The sequence below is a fragment of the Schistocerca nitens genome, chromosome 2 (genome assembly GCF_023898315.1).
Source record: "Schistocerca nitens isolate TAMUIC-IGC-003100 chromosome 2, iqSchNite1.1, whole genome shotgun sequence".
NCBI lineage: Eukaryota > Metazoa > Arthropoda > Insecta > Orthoptera > Acrididae > Schistocerca > Schistocerca nitens.
In genome coordinates this window covers 727,240,882-727,260,296 of record NC_064615.1, presented here as the reverse complement: position 1 = coordinate 727,260,296, position 19,415 = coordinate 727,240,882, and the positions used below count along the sequence as shown (strand labels likewise).

The 19,415-nt window shown below is 36.7% G+C and overlaps 1 protein-coding gene across 1 annotated transcript in view; it reads right to left on the bottom strand.

Moving 5' to 3' along the window:
* Positions 1-858: 858 nt before the first annotated feature.
* The window catches only part of LOC126236926 (HCLS1-associated protein X-1), a 72,244-nt gene continuing 53,687 nt past the window's right edge, over positions 859-19,415 (bottom strand). Inside the window, exons 5-7 of the mRNA XM_049946595.1 lie at positions 10,571-10,718; positions 10,301-10,454; positions 859-1,139 (exon numbers count right to left, since the gene is read on the bottom strand). Coding sequence (XP_049802552.1) covers positions 1,039-1,139; positions 10,301-10,454; positions 10,571-10,718 — 403 coding nt within the window. The 3' untranslated portion in view covers positions 859-1,038. The remainder of the gene's footprint in view (positions 1,140-10,300; positions 10,455-10,570; positions 10,719-19,415) is intronic.

Genomic DNA, 19,415 nt, shown 5'->3' with positions numbered 1-19,415 from the left:
GAAGCTGCATCGCATGTCTACAATGCAATTTTGTAATGTCCCTATGGTAACACCTCTTCATAGCTCTATAGATGGCTATCAATTTTGCCTACAGCCATTTGTGCTTCACAGTTGAAAGCTGTCAAAAGGGCAGCCAGATGTCAGGGATTTCCTTAAGTTGACTTAACTGTAGTAGTGTCTTAGCAGTACAGAATAAATGTATTAAAACTTCATGATGCAGTATTTTTTCATGTATCTCAGTGTTTATGGCATCATATCTCTTGAATTATGTGTCATACAATGATATATTCAGCTAGGTACATTCAGCCGCATACTGGATACTGCCAGCAAAATATGTTGTGAATACAGTTAGCAGTAAAGAAATAATAAATTTAAACATCACGCATATTGCGGCTGTTTTTCACTAATCTTGTTGTTTATGATGTCATATCTCCTTATCTCAGTAAGGGATGTGTGTACGAAGTTTGAATGAAATCGGTCCAGTGGTTTAGGAGGAGACGCAATGCGTGCACACACAAATGCACATGCACTTTTATAACGTGTACAGATATCAGAAATAGTCCAGATCGCAATTATTTATTTATTTGGTTTCCATTCAAGTGATTATCTTTAAACCAGAAACTCCTCGCTGATCTTTGGAGCCATCTCGCGGAGCTGCTGCATATACCAGAAAATACCAGTACACTGGTAGTTTTTGGTTCACACAGCAGCTCCATGAACCAGCTCCACACGTCATGAAGGAGCTTCTGGTCTAGCCATCATTTGCTTTCCATAAAAATCATAGCTCTCCACCCTACCTAGTTTTTTAATATGAGGGTCAATGATATGTCATAAAATACCACATAATAAAGTCATCTGTTATGGTTTCAAGTAATGTTTTGGTTTATTGACATGCAAATTAAATTTACTGGTTGAAGTGTACAACAGAATAATACTGTGATATGGTATTTACATTATTACAATTCTTTCATCAAGTTTCCACAACTCTTGACTATATTCATTCATAATTAAATTCATATACATATTATGTACAAAAATTCAGAAGCTAAAAAACTTTTTAAAGTCAATGCCATCTTTTGCCATTTTGTTGTCCAACTCAGGCTTGATATTCCACTTCTTTTTAAACTCTTCAACTTCACCTGAAACAATAGTAATATTTAAATAACAAAACAACAGAGTGAAAGCAGACTGCAACTTATCTAAACAATACCCATTATGGTTCATGTAAAAAAAATACCATTTTACATAACAAGAGCGGTACTTCTTTCAGTATTTGGCAGGGTTTCACAATATTTTGAAAATTTTTGTGACTTTCTTTCCTGATGCACTGCTATATTGTTTCCCAACAGAATACCTGCTTAAATAACCACCTTGTCACAGACTCAATAGCGAAGGTGACTTAATAACACAATCTTAATATCCAGTAATAAGCATTTTAGTAAAGCACCACGAACACTAGCATTATTAACTAGATGACCAATGCCAACAAACTGCTTAACAACATGACTAAAAACACCATTTTTATTTTGTGGTAAGTGAGAATTGACTTGAAGCAAGCAGAAAGCTCCTATAGTGTGCATTAAATGTATTTTTGCCAACATTTCAACATCAGTGAAGTCACTAAAGATGGAAACCGTCTCAGATAAATGAAAAATGGCCATAAACTGTTCACAATTTGCAATATGAAAGCATCCTACCATTTATCTGAAGTAACTAAAGGATAAGCTGCAGATTGGAAGTCATCTTGTTTTACTATTTACTGCTATTTTCAAAGTAGCACCTTTATATGGGTCATTCACGTGGCAATATTTGGCCAAAATAGCGTTTTCTTCAACATTGCTGCAACGTGGTTGCAATGTACAGCAATTTTCTGGTACAACTGGGGAATACTGCTGATGTTGCAGGCTGTTGCAGGTAGTTGTGAGGTGCTGGCAAGGGCTTGCCACTGTTATCCACAAAGGGTGGAGGATATTTCATACTGCAGGAGAATCTCTACCTCTGTCCTTATCTGTATATGTTTCTCTCTCTCTCACTCTCACCTTTGTGTCCTACTTCTCTCATCAAGAGCATTGCAGTCCCATGTCTGAACCAATACATTATGGTTTAGCTTTAGTTTGAAAATTTGCACATCTACAAATAACCATCAATTTTGCTAGCCATACACTGTTGTAAGTTTTTTTATGTATGGCAATGGAGAGAAGTGGATAAACAAGAGTCCTATAAATTTCGTAATTGTCAAGCTTCTATGACCAGAGCAACGGGAAATCGGAAGTAGTGTTCACAAAGACATCAATCTGAAAAAGTAAAGGTGGCAAGCTGTTGCCGATGAACTCAAACTAATGCTTGATGCAGTACACAAAAAATTCCAAAATCTTCAAACTTATGCCAAATGCAAAGCAAAAAAGTTGCACAGGAAAAGTGAAAATGGATGTTGCTCCTCATTCACATGAGTTTCATACTATTTTTGAGGGCCCTGACACAGAAACTTGAAGTGTAAACAGTAGTGTGTGCTGATGAATAAAAATAAAATATAAATAAAAATTATATTCTCATTTCAAACTTACCTTAATGAAACCTTCAGTTCTCCTACAAAAGCACTGCTTACTTATGGTACCAAGAGGCTTACTAATAAACAGTGTGCTTTAAAGAGGTATATTAAATTTCAGTACAGATCACTAGTAACTAAAAACCCAAGGATGATTAACCATTACGTTGTAACTTGTGTACACTCTGAGTTGAATCAGTTTTAGTAGTTCTCCATGCAATTGTTTCTATGAGACACTAGCAATTACATTTCGACATCCTGGTACAATTCTGGAAAAGTTATGAACCCAAGATCAGTTCACAAGTTAAATTTTCTAAAGCATTTGGCTTCCTTAAAAAAAAAAAAAAAAAAAAAAAAAAAAAAACACTCCCAAAAACACAATTTCTTTTGTTCTTTGTATCTTTCTCCATTGTCTGATGTGAAACCTAGTCCACAAACAGATCTCCTGTGTGATTTCTCTACATACTCCCAATTCTCCCACCAACCCCAAGAACCATCTACACAGGAGTGTCCCCTTTGTCAGTCAGTACCACCACTGACTGGAACAACTGAAACACATCCTTTGTCAGAGGACTTAAATTACTTATCACCACACCCTGAAATGAGGGATATCCTACTCAAAACCCTTCTCACCCCTCCTAAAGTGATGTTCCATCGCCTATACGACCTCCAGAACTTCCTACACCATCCCTAGGCCACTTCCAATCTCAAGCCCTCCCCCTAGGGAGAGACCTGCCCAATCCACCCACCCAGCACTTCCTATTCCAGTCCTGTCACAGGCTTATTCCACCCCATCAGAGGCTGGTCCACCTATGGAAGCAGCATGTCATATAACAGTTCTCCTACAAGCATTGCACATTATATTGGTATGACTGCCAACTAGCTGTGCACCAGGACAAGTGGCCACTGCCGAATTAGCCAAATGCAAAGTAGACCACCCTGTGGCACAACATCCAGCTGAACATACTACGCTTGATTTCAATCACTGCTTCACAACCCAGGCCATCTGGATCCTCTCCTACGCCACCAGCTTTCCTGAAATGCACAGATGGAAGTAGTTCTCACAACACATTCTCTGCTCCCAAAATTATCCTGGCCTCAACCTTTGGTAGCCTACTGGCCCCACACCCTCCACCAAACTGTTTCTGTCCCTCTGCCCCCTCATGCTCAGGTGTGCCACCTTCTTCTGCCAATGCTCCCACCCATCTTTCCTCTTCGATGTTCCTCTCCCTTTCCACCTACACCTTCTGGCCCTGGCCCCACAGCCTCATGATACAGTGCATCATGGAAGTCTTGTCATGCTTCCATCTAGTCCCTGCACTCTCTCTTCCCCCCCCCCCCCCCCAAACTGTACCCAGTATCCCTTTCCCTTTCCTGCCCTCTCCAGGTTGCTGCTTTCATTCGCGTGATAGTTGCATTCCGGTCCAAGGTGCCAGAGGTGGCAGTTGTGTGTGTGAAGTGTGCTTACTTGTGTGAATGAATGTGTGTGTGATTTCTTTTCTGAAGAAGGCTTTGACTGAAAGCTAAATGTGTGAAGGTCTGTTCATCCTGTCTGTGTGCAACTCAATGTGTCATCTTTACAGTGAGTAGCAATGTATCCTTTTCCTTATACCATTGTAAAAGCTGAAGAGTTCCACTTACTTCCACTAGCTCACTTTGGCCTATTTTGTGGCAATAGTATAGCCTGGTGTAACACTTCTGGTCCAGAAACATATTGCCAGAAACAATGCCTGGCAAAACAGCTGATCATGTTGCTATAAATGTGGATGCAATTTGTCTGGCTGCAATAGTGCCACACAATATTGTCAGCATTCTGCAATTTTTACAGCCCACATAAATGAACCTTTAAGCAATAGCCTGAAAGCAGCCAATTCAACAGTTAAAACTACACAATATTGTGATGCTTATAATGATAAATAAATGAATGAATGAATGTTAATGCTCATATAGTTTTAAGCGTTCTGTAAGCTGTTCCTCTCGCGTATAATGAACTGTTTTAGACTACTTGGTGACACTCTATAAAGTACACTGCAGTATTGTCTGTATTAAAGTTCTATAAATGGGTTGATCATTGTATTATTATATAGATTCCATTTTTTCCTACATTAGAAATTAATAGCATACCTATATAAACTGGTTGCTTATTAGAACTGTATTTTTGCTTGTATTTTTCCAATGGAAAAGAGCTACCTAGGAAAGTAGATTAGTTTGCAGAAACATATTACATTTGTCATTCATACATAGACTAGGTGTACTGCCCGAGGGGAACACAGTGACTGCTCTGTAAAGAAATTCTTTTTGTTGTATTTTTCAGCTTAGAGTCATCATTAGTGGTTACGATTCCTTAGCATTTATCATCAGGTAATCTGTTTACAAAGAAAGAAGAAAATGGAAATAAAAATCAAAACATCTTTGTTATGCAGCAAGTCCAAGGAGATTCCAAACTCTCTACATGTTAACATATTTTTTTTAAATCTTTTACATGTATTTAATCAAAATTTCCACTGAGGGTGTGCTAGACAAAAGTGTCTAATAAGCTACATTGGATCACTGCTGGAATAAAAGTATCCAGTGGAAAAAAAAGAAGAAAAAAAAAACCTGCACAAGGGAATGAAATACAACAAAGAACCTGTTTTCATTAACAATGTTAAACAGTATAAAAGCATATTTAAAAGAGTAGTGAAAGCAGCAAAACAAATGGTTAATAATAAATACATTTCAACTCATGGAAACAAAAATCAAAGGCAATACAACCATCACAAAATCAGAACTGGAGACTAGAAATGACAGCAAAGAATTTCCAAAATTAAGGTGGGGAGTAAAATTGTAACAAACCCGGCTCAGATGTCAGAGCCATTCAACAATTTTTTTTTTTTTTATAAATGTATCTAAATCATATGTAAATGTACATGCTTATGCAGAAAAAGTAAATTTAAGACACAGAGCAGAAGAATACTTTAACAAATTTGACAAAATTTCAATTACAAACGTAAAGTATAGTATAGCTAAAAACCAAAAAATCTGTTGGGTGGGATGGCATACCTATCAAAGTAGCTAAAGCAGCCGCCAGGATAATAGCTCACCCTCTCTGCTCAATAATTAATAAATCATTCAAAGAAGGCCACTTTCCAGTCGTCCTAAAGTATGAGGGCAACTACCGCCCAATCTCTACTCTCCCAATTTTTTCAAAAATATTTGAAAAAGTGGTAGTAACACAAATTTAAAAAAATTATACAGACATCAAACATAATTTCAGATAATCAATATGGCTTTCAAAAAGGCAGGAGTACAATAGATGCCATTAACGAGTTTGTGAAAAAAAATCAGTTCCGCATAAAGAAGTCGAGAAAACTTGCAGGATTATTCTGTGACCTCACAAAAGCATGTGATTTTGTAAACCATCACTTACTCCTGTATAAATGGAAAGATACAGAATTGGGGGTTGTGCTTTAGAGTGGTTTAGGTCATACCTAACAGACAGAAAACAACAGGTAGTTATATTCACACTCAGTTTTATTCGCTGATGATACTTCTGCCCTTGCTGGACAAATGCCTTTGATCATCACAAAACTATTAGCCAGTTTGGAAAACTGGCTCCAACTAAAGGGGCTAAAACTGAATATTGGGAAAAGACATTTGCTGCAGTTAAAAACTAAAGGGTCTAATGTAAAAGATCCACATTAGTCGTAGAAACCAAGAACTGAAAGAAGCGGAATGTGTTAAATTTTTACGCGTGCATTTGGAACAAAAACTATCCTGGTCTTCACACAGAGTATTTAGCAAGTAAATTAAACAGCCTGACATTTGCAATGAAGATTCTGTCATATTCAGCTTGCTTGGAGACAAGAAAAATAGTTTACCACAGCTACTTTGAATCAGTTATAAGGTATGGCATTATTTTTTGGGGAGGCATAAGTAAAATGATTAGAATCTTAAAATTACAATAATCAATTGTTAGAAATATGTCTAATGCAAAACCGAAAGTATCCTGTCGTCCACTGTTAAGAAATTTAAAAATATTAAGTGCTCCAAGTTTGTTCTTTTACGAACTGATTATTTTTGTATACAGTAATCCCATGTTATTCATGGACAATAGCTTTAAACATCAATACAGTACTAGGAACATGGAGAATTTCATGCTTGCCACACACAGATTAAAGCTGTTTGCACAAACCCCAGAATACATGGGCATGAATATTTACAACATTCTAAAAGAGAAACAAATGCTCAGCCTGGAGATGGGGCAACTAAAGCAAGAACTGTGAGAATTGTTCGTACAGAATGGTTATTATTCCTTCGAATAACTTCTTACTGTTAATATGACAATCTGACCAAGAGAGCAAGTGGCTAAAATGCTTTGTTAATTAAGTTTAAAAGTTTTATTCTAATAAATGACTATAATAATTATTCATTCTTTTTACAGTAATACTGTTGTTAGGCTACACACGGTCGCTGTAAATTATAAATTAATAATTATTGTTTCTGCAATACACATAAATTGTAATTGCAGTATTGATGAGTCCCCTGTACATTAAATCTTATGATTTAACTCTGTATGTCATGTGACAATAAAAATTCTGATTCTCTTCAAACTTAAATACGTTTCATCATAGCTTGTCAACTGAATGGACCAGGAGCTGTTTCTGTCCCTCTGTCCCCTCATGCTCATGTGTGCCACCTTCTGCCAATGCTTGGTTGGTTGATTTGGGGGAGGGAAGCGAACAGTGAGGTCATCAGTCTCATCATATTGGGGAAGGATGGGCAAGGAAGTCAGCTGTGCCCTATCAAGGGCAATTGCCTGAACTGATTTATGGAAATCACGGAAAACCTAAATCAGGATGGCCGGACACGGGTTTGAACCATCGTACTCCCAAATGCGAGGCCTGTGTGCTAAACACTGTGCCACCTTGCTCAGTAATTGAAAGCTACTGTTAATTATGTGCAGTAATACTATAAAGTCGGTAAAAAATATATTCCTAATAGAAACTTGATTGTGAGAGAAAGACTTCTCAAAGAGAATACCAGGAAGAAAATGACATAAATACTGGTTTAGGTGATCTAGAAGTACACTAGAGGCTGGGTTGATGACTACAGCCTTAATGTGTGCCTGTACAAGTAGTCAACTGGTAACTGGCAATCACAGGTGCGCAGTAAACACTTTTTCTGTCGACTCCCAATTGTCTAAGGGTAGCTTGATTTAACAGTTGTTTCATTCTTTGAAATTCTGAAGGTAGCAGGGATAAAATATAGGGAGAAAAAGGTTATTTGTAACTTGCACAGAAATCTGTAGTTGAGAATGGAGTCAGTCAAGGCTGTGACCTATCCTCAATGTTATTCAGTCTAACATGATCTACGGTAAAAGAAAGTAGTTGAATTAAATCAGGTGATGCTGACGGAATTAGATTTGGACATGAAACACTAAATGGAATAGATAAGATTTCCTATTTTATCAGCAAAAAAGCCAAAGCAAAGAGGATATTTAATACAGACTAGGAGCAGCAAGAATAACATTCATGGAACAGAGAAATTTGTTGACTCTGAATATAAATTTAAGGGCCAGGAAATCTTTTCTGAGGGTATTTGTCTGGTGGAAGTGTAATGTGGATGATAACCAGTTCAGACAAGGGGACAGAAGCTTTTGAAATGGGGTGCTACAGAAGAATGTTCAACATTAAATGGGTAGACAGAATAACTAACGAGAAGGCGCTGAATCGAATTAGGAAAAAATAAAATTTATAGCACAACCTTACTATAAGAAGGTACTGGTTGATAGGATATGTCCTGAGACATCGGATATGGTAGCATGTAAAGCCTAGCAACAAAGATCCGTATTGTGAGGGCTATGGTCTTTCCAGTTGTGATGTGTGGATGTGAGACCTGGACCATTAGAAAGGCTGAACGGCGAAGAATTGACTCCTTCGAATTATGGTGTTGGAGGAAACTTCTTAGAGTTCCATGGACTGCAAAGAGAACCAACAGATCAATATTGGAGCGAATTAAACCAGATTTCTCCCTGGAAGGTCTAATGTTAAAACAAAAGCTGACCTACTTTGGACACACAATGCGAAGGCATGCCTCGCTGGAAAAAACATTAATGCTGGGGAAGATTGAAGGAACTAGAAGAAGAGGACGTCAGAGGATGAGATGGATCGATGGCATCACAGAAGCGATGTGTTCCAACCTGGAAGGTCTCCGGGAGAAAGTGCAAGACAGGAAAAAGTGGCGTGATTTGGTTCATGGGGTCACGAAGAGTCGGAACCGACTAAACGAATAGAGAGAGAGAGAGAGAGAGAGAGAGAGAGAGAGAGAGAGAGAGAGAAAGCCTCATCAGATCAGTCTTTGGACTACAGGTGATGACTTTTGTTCTGATTGTTTATTGTACACTTGCAACTGCCAGCTTCAAGTTTGCTACTTGCAGATTATGTCTGAAGGCATGCATCATCTATCCTGCTTCTAGTATGTGTTTGTTTTATCAACAGCAGAGGTTATCTATTTTTTTTTTTTTACTGATGTTCATTTTATGCTGGCTCTCTCTTACAATTAAATTTATACTATGGATATTTTTAATACCATATCACTCACAGTTAGCCTTCAGAAGCAAAAATCAGAGCAAATATGTGCTCACAATGTGAGTGCCTCTCCTGGCCAGTTCTGCTGATGAGCTACCATTTAACATATCCAAGTGCATTTATAAAAGTTAGTTAAATTTGTAATTTAGTTTCCTAGTATTTTACAGTCCCCTGTTTCTTTTTTGTTGAACAGGTCACCTGATGATAACTTGGTAACTGAAACTAGTAATGATACTATATGTGAGACCAAAGGCTGGAATATACAATAAAAGAATTTCATTTGACACTAAATTGTATGTACTGCGGACTTCTTGGTAAGTGTGTGCTTGGAGACTGGTTTTAAATGCAAAGCTGTCTTGTATCTCTACAACTTCTGTTCACTATTTTGGGGAATGACTCCACGTTCTTCCATCATCTGGTAGCCTATTACTGATTTTTTCTTACAGTGTGCCTCAACTAGAGGACGACCTATGAAGACAATATCTATGAGTGTTTGAAGAAGGGGTACTGCTTAATTGATTTCATCTTTGTAGAAGGTCTGGCCCTCCTACAAGTTTTGAAAGGAATTCAGCCTTCAGTGAACTAAAGAAAGCTTAACTAATCACCTGTGTCCCAGTCCTATTCAGGTGCTGGCCATGCAAGTGTAACCCAATCTCAACCACCACCATCAAAATGTGGGTATTATGAACAGTCACCCACCTCTTCTCAAGACCCACATCAGCTAATCTTACAGTTGAATCAGGTGGAGTTGATTATGATGCATTAACAGCTGAATATAGTGAACCCTATTGCGAGTCTGAGTAGTAATCCTGTCCAAGTCATCACCAATAGTATTAGCTTAATTAATACTAATTGTTCTATGTGCCTTACATTACCACTATCCTGCCACGATAATATCACTTATTACAAAACTCTCACTGTACTCCACTACTCACAAACACAAAATATTCTGTTAGAATTACTTAACCACAATATTCTGTTAGAATTAATTACTTCCAAACATTTACAACAAGTAAAGTGTCCCGTCACAGGAGGGCCATAAACATGCTGTGAGCTTAATATTACAGAGAATTTGTGGTGCTCACCACCTCCAGCTCTCGAACCACAAAATCACTACACTTGGACCCAGGCTAGTTAAGTTCCTTGGAGACATTGAAATGGAGTAGCATCATCAAAGTTATTTTACCTTCATCCATATTTTGGAAGGACTCACTCCTCTTAATCACACCGTTGGCATCAGTGTGGGTGATGACTGTGTACTTCTTGTCTCCAATTTGCCGTGTTACAATTGTTTCTTCATTGCCTTGATTGTCTCTAACAGTTTTATGATGTTCTACAGACTGAAATACAAAATTTAAAAACAATTTTAATTTGTTGTTTATTTTACATTCTGTGAAAAGAAAGCAGCCTATGTGAATGAGATGAGTTTCTCAATATAAATATGGATGAAACTTACGCCATCAGGTTTGCAAACAGTTTTACTTGTCACGCTTTTCCCAAAGACTCTTATCTGTGGTCCTCGTGTAGGCAGTTCATCCCCATCAACACCAATTCTTAATGAAGGCTTCGCATCTAGTATTTCACCCAGAGTTGAACCTTTCATACTGAAAATAAATGTAATGCAATACACACAATATTTCTGTTTATTGGTTCATTTTACTTACAATGACAAGTCAGAGATTCATCAGTCAACATTCGAAGTGTAGAAATTCATGGCAAGCTTCCTGAATGGGTTCCAGAATCAAAAGATATTACAATTATTAACTTTTTAGAAGTCTACTTCATCAAAAGAACATATTTATTAATCTCATCCTAGCATTTACTTTAATGATTCAAGGAAACAATAGAAACTTTACTCAAAAGGGCGCAACAAGCATTTGCAGTATTAGAGTACAGAGTCTTGAAAATTAGTTTCGTCTCACCCTGCTTAATATGATGACATGCAATACAGAAGGATATGAAATTCATTCAGAATTCATTCTGTTTGTTGGGTAAGAAGTGTCTGGCTGATTAAGGTCATCTTGTGAACTCTAGTCTTATAAGTGATAAATCACAGTTAATTGTTAATTTAAATTTTTTAAATGTGCTTTAGTAGATAACTAGTTATTTTCAGCTGCCTTGCTGAAAATATTAACAAAACCCCAAAAAGCCTTGCGTACTTCAGAATCAATAGCACCAAACCTAAAAGAATTTCCGGATTTTGTTCTAAGTGGTCGAAAGCTGACCAGATATTAATAACATCAATCATCTTCATCTTCATAGATTTGTCTGCCAAGCAATATCTTCCATAAGATCTACTTACGACATCTTTGCTTATATGTAACACACATCCCAGTTGTGTATTCAACTTTAAATAACTGTGTTGTGATGTTTGATGTACAATCCAACTTCTGAGCCATCATTAGTAGTACAATTACTTATATGTCCACCTACTAGTCACGGATGCTGAGCCATATACACAGCCTCTAGCATCTGATGAAATGAAACCCTACTTTTGGAGAAAAAAAGTAACAAACAGCCCTCAGATTTTCATATATGCGGAGTAATTGTAAGTACATCTTTGTACAGACCTTGTAGAAATGGAATCTGACATCCAAATCGGCAATTATCAGACTCACTGTAGACTGCTGACCACCCAGTATGGCCCTGTTTGGTGACATGATGTTCATTTGTCAAACAATTGTGGTTGTGCTGGGCAGAAAGGGAAGGTAAGTTTCATTCACAAAGCAACACAAAAATCTCATCAACTTTGAAATGTGAAAGCCAAATCACCTACAGCACCAGGTATTTATTTCCTCCTAATGGTCAGCCACATGCAAAGTGTTTGTCATGACCCCCGGAGATGCACCTGCTGAAGATGAAACTATGTGTGGCATGAATAATATCACTACCATTCTCCAAGTCCATCTCCATATTACTGCAGTGGCAGGATACATCCACTTTGTTTCAAATTTACTCACAGATAAAAATCATAAAAACTCAAATCTGAAACATGGTGATCAGAATCTCTTTATGATTTGTAAAAAAAAAAAAAGCTTGCGTTTATAGAAGGAAGAAACAAATTGTATTGTATGTTACCCCATATTGACACATGAAGTAGCAATTTGTTTTCCTCTGTGACAATGTTTAATCTGCTGTGGTCACTAGGGCAGGGGGACAGGATGCTTGTAGACTATTCATGCTCCTGCACCACTAAAGATAATTTTTCTTATCTCTCACCTTCCATGCACACCATGGATTTGCAGATTATGTGTAGAGAGTACTTTGTAACTTCTTACATCCTGTTAAATGAAACTTTTCAAATAATTGTTTAAAGCATCCTGTAAGAGAGAGAGAGAGAGAGAGAGAGAGAGAGAGAGAGAGAGAGATGTTCAGGATTTGGTGCTTTTCAGAACTTCAAAACCTGAACGGCACTATTATTTTCTCCATGTATATCACGCAGTTTGTGATTTGCTTATGTCATGCTCTCAATCAGGTGGAAGCCACACATTAAGTATCAATAAAGTCTAATTCTCCATTACCAAAAGTCAAAGTTTGTGATGAACAATTAGCTAGGGCAGAGATAAATAACTTTACAGTGCTTATAAGCATTTGAAAATGTTTACTGTAATGACTGTAATGAAAGACTTACTGTCTTTTCTATGTCTGACCAATACTTATAGTGTGCAGCAGCACAGTGCCTTCTATCTAATTCCAAACTTAATTTCAGTAAGCTGTCTGATCTAGGATAACTAACAATGCAACCCAGTTGAAGAAAGCTGCTGCAAACTGACAGTGTGGGATTATCTAAATTGTATGATGTGGTTTTTTAATCTGCTTTAAGTTTATACTATGCACGAAGTCTTGGTTTAATAACTAACATTAAGTAAGCTTCAAAAAACAACTGCACGACACTTTCAAATAGAAAAGTCAACAAAAAGTTGCTCCAAAGTCCATATTAAATGCAAAGTATATGTTTCCAATAAACAGTTCATACTACAAAAGATAATGTTCATTTATTCCTTCAATATACAGTTTAATATAAAAAACTCTCACTGACAGTCAGTAACTGTACTGCACCAATGAGCTTCTGATAAAGACAATGTGACGAAGTCAGTTTAATAGTAACGATCAAATGTACACACAGTATTTTGTGATGAGTTATGCTTCCCTAAACATTTTACAGTTTCTTACTTTTTACTGAGCAAGTATTTCTAAGCAAAGTCTGCATAATATGTCACACACTGTTATTACATGCAGTAAGAAACATAATTTTCACTTTATCTAATAAAAACTCAGAAAAATCACCCAAATCAGATATAAGCATTAATTTCCACTTTATGCTAACCTTAACACAACATTCCTAAACAAAATGCATTATTAAACTAGTTACAAAATTTCATAGCCACAAGAAAATTGTCTTATTTTTTTGGAACCAGATCCCAAATCTTCAGTAATTTGATTCACACAGACTATCTATTGGCTAAAACAAACTATGGCCACCAAGTGTTGTAGCTGTTCCCTTATAACTATGTGCTTCACCTACTTGACCAATAACCCTTTAATGTATTTATGTATAATATACAAAATGTGTTCTCTAAACTATGACAAACTTTACCCAACAACAACAACATAGAAACGTCATACTGCTACTCACTACACAGTGATAGCTTTGAGTGGCAGGCAGGTACATCAAAGAAGACTGCTAGATGTTATTGGTTATCAGACTAAGCCCTCCATCAGATTTAGACAAAAAACATAACGCACACATTCACACATGTGTGATCACATACAATAGCCCAACACCACCACTAAATAGTGGGTGGCAATATATCCTTTTACATATTGCTGTTATTCAATGCCGGATTATCCTGTAAGTTTAACAGAGTATCTTTACATGTCCAAAGGACTAAAGTAAACTTGTTACTTTCTCATATAATTGCCAGCAATTTTTACACTGTCCCTTTCATGCAGTGTATGCCATCCACATGTACATTATGTAAATGCCCATACCTATACAATCAACTGTAATGTGAAATTCGTTCCTCACATACACTCTTCAATCACTCAACCACACATTCTGATAGCATGAAAACTGTATATTGTTAACCAAAAACATCTTAAAATTGAAAATAACGTTCCAAAAAAATTTGTGACTTTATACCTCTCACTTATTTTCAGACTATGTTTTTAAATATTTAATAAAATGGTATTTACATGCTTTTCTTCTATGATGTGTACATTATGTCATAATCAACAAGCTGTAGCCGTGCCAGACTGTGTACTGAAAGAGGTGGGGGAGGGTGGGAGTGTGGAGGGGGAGTGGGAGCGGGAAAGTGTGGAAAGCAAACCTATCACAGGACAAAACCGAACAAAATAACTCTAAATCAAAAGAAGGAATTACTTGTACCAATCACCATAATAACTTATATTTGACAATGCAAGAATTTTGGAAGATTGTGCCAAATGAAAAGGTATTTTGGTCCAATATCAGCAATGCAGGAATAGTCCTAATAATGAATAAGGAAATTAGAATCTGTGTAAGCCACTATGAGCATCATAGTGAATGCATTATTGTAGCCAAGACAGACACAAAGCCAACACCCACCATTGCTGCAGAAGTTTATACGGCAATTAGCTCCGCCGATGATGAAATTGAAAGAGTGTACGATGAGGTAAATGAAATTATTCAGATAGTTAAAGGAGATGACAATTTAATTATGATGGGTGATTGGAATTCAGTAGCATGAAAAAAAGTAAGAAAAATGACGTAAGAGAACACCAACTGGAGGAAAGGGATGAAACAGGAAGATTGCAGGCAGAATTTTGTACAGAGCATAATTTAATCATTGGTTTAATAATCTTGAAAGAAGGCTGTACTGTCAAATAAGGTGAAATTTGGACCTTAAACTTACAAATTTCTGAAAACAATAAAATTAAGAAACCGATTTTTCTTTCAGAACATTGTTACTGAACTGAAGTAATAAAATTTTAGGCATTTAACACATTTTGCTGTAAGAGATGGTAAGAGACTTCATCCTACCTGGAGATGAGGTTGACTGCTTATCTGTTATGTGGCAATTGTGGATTGTTTATGGCTCTAGGGCGACTTTAATTGTTCTGAAACTTTATCAATACTTTAAAAATAAATCATAATAATTAACTTTTAATACTTATTTTAGAGTACATACAAAGAAAGTTTTAGGACAGAAAAATCTGATTACAAATTTGCTTTACGAAATTCCACAGAAACAAAACACTGGACCATGAATTCTGTCGATCAGGGTTCCTTTGGGAATATAATATTCTCACCTAGCTTTGTTAATGCTTTTTTTCCATTTAAAATTTCTGTGAGACACAGTTCTAAAACATCCAGGCTATATTTCTTCAATCAACACAATTTACATTTGTACACACACGGAATTTTCACACTGACATCTCTCAAAATCTCAACTGTATGATCTATGTGACAAATTCACAAGTTAACATACAGACACTTACATACAACAACAATTTGCTCACTCTGCCATTACAGGCCATTGTTGCTGTAGCCACTGTGCCACATTGTTGCTGCATACATAAGATCACACTACTGCCACATTCATGAATGTGTGTACATAAAGAAACTGAGACAAAACAGTCTGCTTCAGCTGATATCACCAATAATTTGCAAAGTTTTATTTGTGTGTCTATAAACAGGTAAGTATGATATATTAATTTTTGTTATTCCTCTAGTTGTCATCATGAAATGTCAACACATGACATACATAAGACCTAGAAACAGAGTAGTTTTATTCCGGTCACGCTAATTAAAGCTTTAGGAGGGGGAAAAAAAAATAAAACAGTCCTGAGAACGATTAGTATTCAGAAGACAGAGGTTTTCGCTGCCACAAACTTTTGAACCATCAATACAATAAGTAAAATAAAAGAATTTTTGTCACCAATGTATAGTTATTTAACTTAAGTATTTTTTGAAACTTTTGGCCACTTTCACCATGTGACGAAGCAGGTTGGCTCCCATCACTCTGAGTACACTAAAATATTAAGGTCCACATAAAATTTCAAGAATTCATGTGTTAAAGTTCCTGCAATGAGCACTCGTTATGCAAATTATCAAAATTGTAGAAACAACCTCCCCCCAATACACACACAAAACTTTATTATTCAAATCATTCAGTTTCACAACTAAAACTTTCGCCCATTAAGGCTTTCTTCAACAGTAGATGACACACTCACAAAGAGTTGTGTGTGTGTGTGTGTGTGTGTGTGTGTGTGTGTGTGTGTGAGAGAGAGAGAGAGAGAGAGAGAGAGAGAGAGAGAGAGAGATGGAATGAGCTAATTAGTTTCATCAAAAATGATGCCAATCAAAAGTTATTGCAATTATAAAATTCCATACATCTAGCCATAGGGAAAATCTTATGCACTAATAGGTAGATTTGGTAGGAAAGATCACTTTCAAATAAATTGCCATTTTTCCTGTTTTCAATAATTTATTTACGTTAGCTCAAACTTAATTTGTTTGAAAGGCAATAATAATTAAATATTTCACCTGATCCAAATTTTCAGTGCCAATTATAGCCAAACCCCTGTGAATTTTCAGGAAATGTTGGTATACTATTGATCGTCTGATTTTTCTGAATCTACCCGTATTTTAACATAGAAGATGGATCCCATGGCCATAAACCCAGGATTCCCACTGCTACACTTAAATTAGTACTGCATATTTTAATAGATGCTGCACATGATAAATAACATAAAAACAAAATATAACAAAAGACCAATAGCCAATAAAAGATTAACTTTACGACCTATAGAATTTATAAACTATTATTAATTAACCAATATTGTACACTATTCCGGAGCAAGTCTTTATAAGGGCAACTCTCCCGCCATTTCAGTCAGTCTGTTCTTAGCCTTTGTTTGGTTCTGCTTCAGTGTTCATCAGTCTAGTTTCAGTATTAGCTTGGCAACAATACATATTCAGGGTCTGTTTGTGCTTTTTCTACATTTTCTTTAATAAGGCTGAGTAAGGATATTTCATAGCCATGAGCAACATCTGTTAAAATGAGCAGTTTTGGTTCAGCTACAAAACATTGGTGGTTATAAGAATTGTTTTGTGATGTATTAACTTAATTAAAGAGTGAAGCAACCTCAGAGCACTTCATAAGTACTACGTTCAAGTTTCCGAAAGGTGCAGTGGCTGTTGAGCTCCATGTGTGTGTCTACCAGCTACCTGTGTGCAAATATTATTAGACTGTATGAGACCTGGTCATCACCGGTAGGATCACAGTGAAGCAATTAAAAACTGGTGAATTATCATTTTGAACTCCCAAAGGAGATTTTTGGCTCTTCATTTTAGGTGTAGATCCTAGATCGTCTAATTTCAGGTGGTGAATCAGTAAAAGTGCGTGGCTACCAAAGGCTTGTAGAACAAAAGGTAGGTCTAATAAAGTGACAGACAATGGAATATTTCAGACTGATTGTATAACGGTAAGACAGAGTCTGAAACCAGATTTTAAACAGTAAGACATTTCCAGGGGAAAAAGGGAACACCAACCATAATTTAACGGTTACAAAATGCTGATTAAAACCAAAAATTTGCAAAAAGGTAGGAATTTAAGGTGCCTGGACCTCGATAAATTGGAAGTACCAGAGAATGCTCAGTGTTTCAGAGGGAGCACCAACCAATGTTGGAATGAAACAAGAGAAAGGAATACAGCAGAAAGTAAAGGCATAGTTTTTGAAAGATGAAGTAGATAAGACAGCAAAGGATCATACTAGTAAAAATGCAGGCCCGAATAGGAACCCCTGGATAACAAAAGGACACTGAATTTAAATAATGAAAGGAGAAAATATAAAAATGTAGCAAATGAAGCAGATGAAAGAAACACAAATTTCTAAGAATGAGACTTGACAGAAAGTGCAAACTGACTACGCAGGAATGGCTAGCGGGCAAACGCACGGCTGTAGAAGCATGCATAACTAGGGGAAATATAGACGCTACCTCCAGGAAAATTAAAAGAGCAACTTTGGATAAAAGACAAGCAACAGTGTGAATGTCTAGAGCTCATATGGCAAGCTTGTACTAAGTAAAGAAGAGAAAGAAATGAGGAAGTATGTGAAGATGAGATGGGAGATTTGACACAGCAAGAAGAATTTGACCCAACACTGAAAGACCTAATCAGAAACAAGTTCCCTGGAATAGATGACAATCCCTCACAGAATTACTGAGATCACTGAGAGAGTCAGTCATGCCAAAATTATTCAATCTGGCGTGCAAGAAATATGACACAAGCAAAGTAACTTCTGATTTCAGAAAAAGTGTAATAATGCCAACTCCAAAGAAAGCAGGTACCGACAGGTGTGGATATTACTGACCATCACTTTAGTACGCCAAGGTCGCAAAATACTGACATAAATTATTTACGTGAGAATGAAAAAACTGTTCAAGGCCAACCTCAGGGAAGAATGTCTGGGTTCCAGAGAAATGTCAGAACACTTGGGGCTATACTGATCCTATGACTTGATGAAAGGCAAACCTATGTTCATAGCATTTGTAGATTTAGATGAAGCCTTTAACAATGTTGACTGGCCTGCACTCTTTGAAATTCTTAAGGTAGTAGGCATAAAATACAGGTAGTAAAAAGTTATTCACAGCTCATACAGAATCCAGACTACCATTATATGAACTGAAGGACATGAAACGGAAACTACAACTGAGAAGGAGATGAGACAGGGTTGCAGCCTATCCCTAATGTTGTTCAATCTGTACACTGAGCAAGTAGTAGATGAAATGAAGGAGATATTTGGCAAGGGAATTAAAGTTGAAGGAGAACAAATTAAAACTCTGCGGTTTGCTGGTGACACTTTCATTCTGTCAGAGACAACAAAGGATTAGGAAAGAGTTCAATGGACTAGATAGTACCTTGAAAAGGAATTATAACAAGGATCTAAAAAAAAAAAGGGATGTGTAATCAAATTTATTCTGGGTGTGTTGAGGTAACCAGATTACAAAACGAGAAATGAAAGTAGTAGATGTAACTCTAGGTAGGAATACCAACAATGTAGAAAAAGATGGCATTCTGGCCCGAGATGCTGGGGTTGGCGGTCATATGTACGTGATGTGTGCTTCCTTGTGTGAATGAATGGTGTGTTTTTCTCTTTCTCTATTGAAGGCTGTAGCCGAAAGCTTATGTGGAAGTGTGTTTTGATTATGCCTGTCTGCGACTTAATATGCCATCTTTAAGATAAGAAGCAATATACCTTTTCCTAGATTGTTAAAGCAGTAGATATGTTTTACTATTTGGACAGTAAAAAACTGA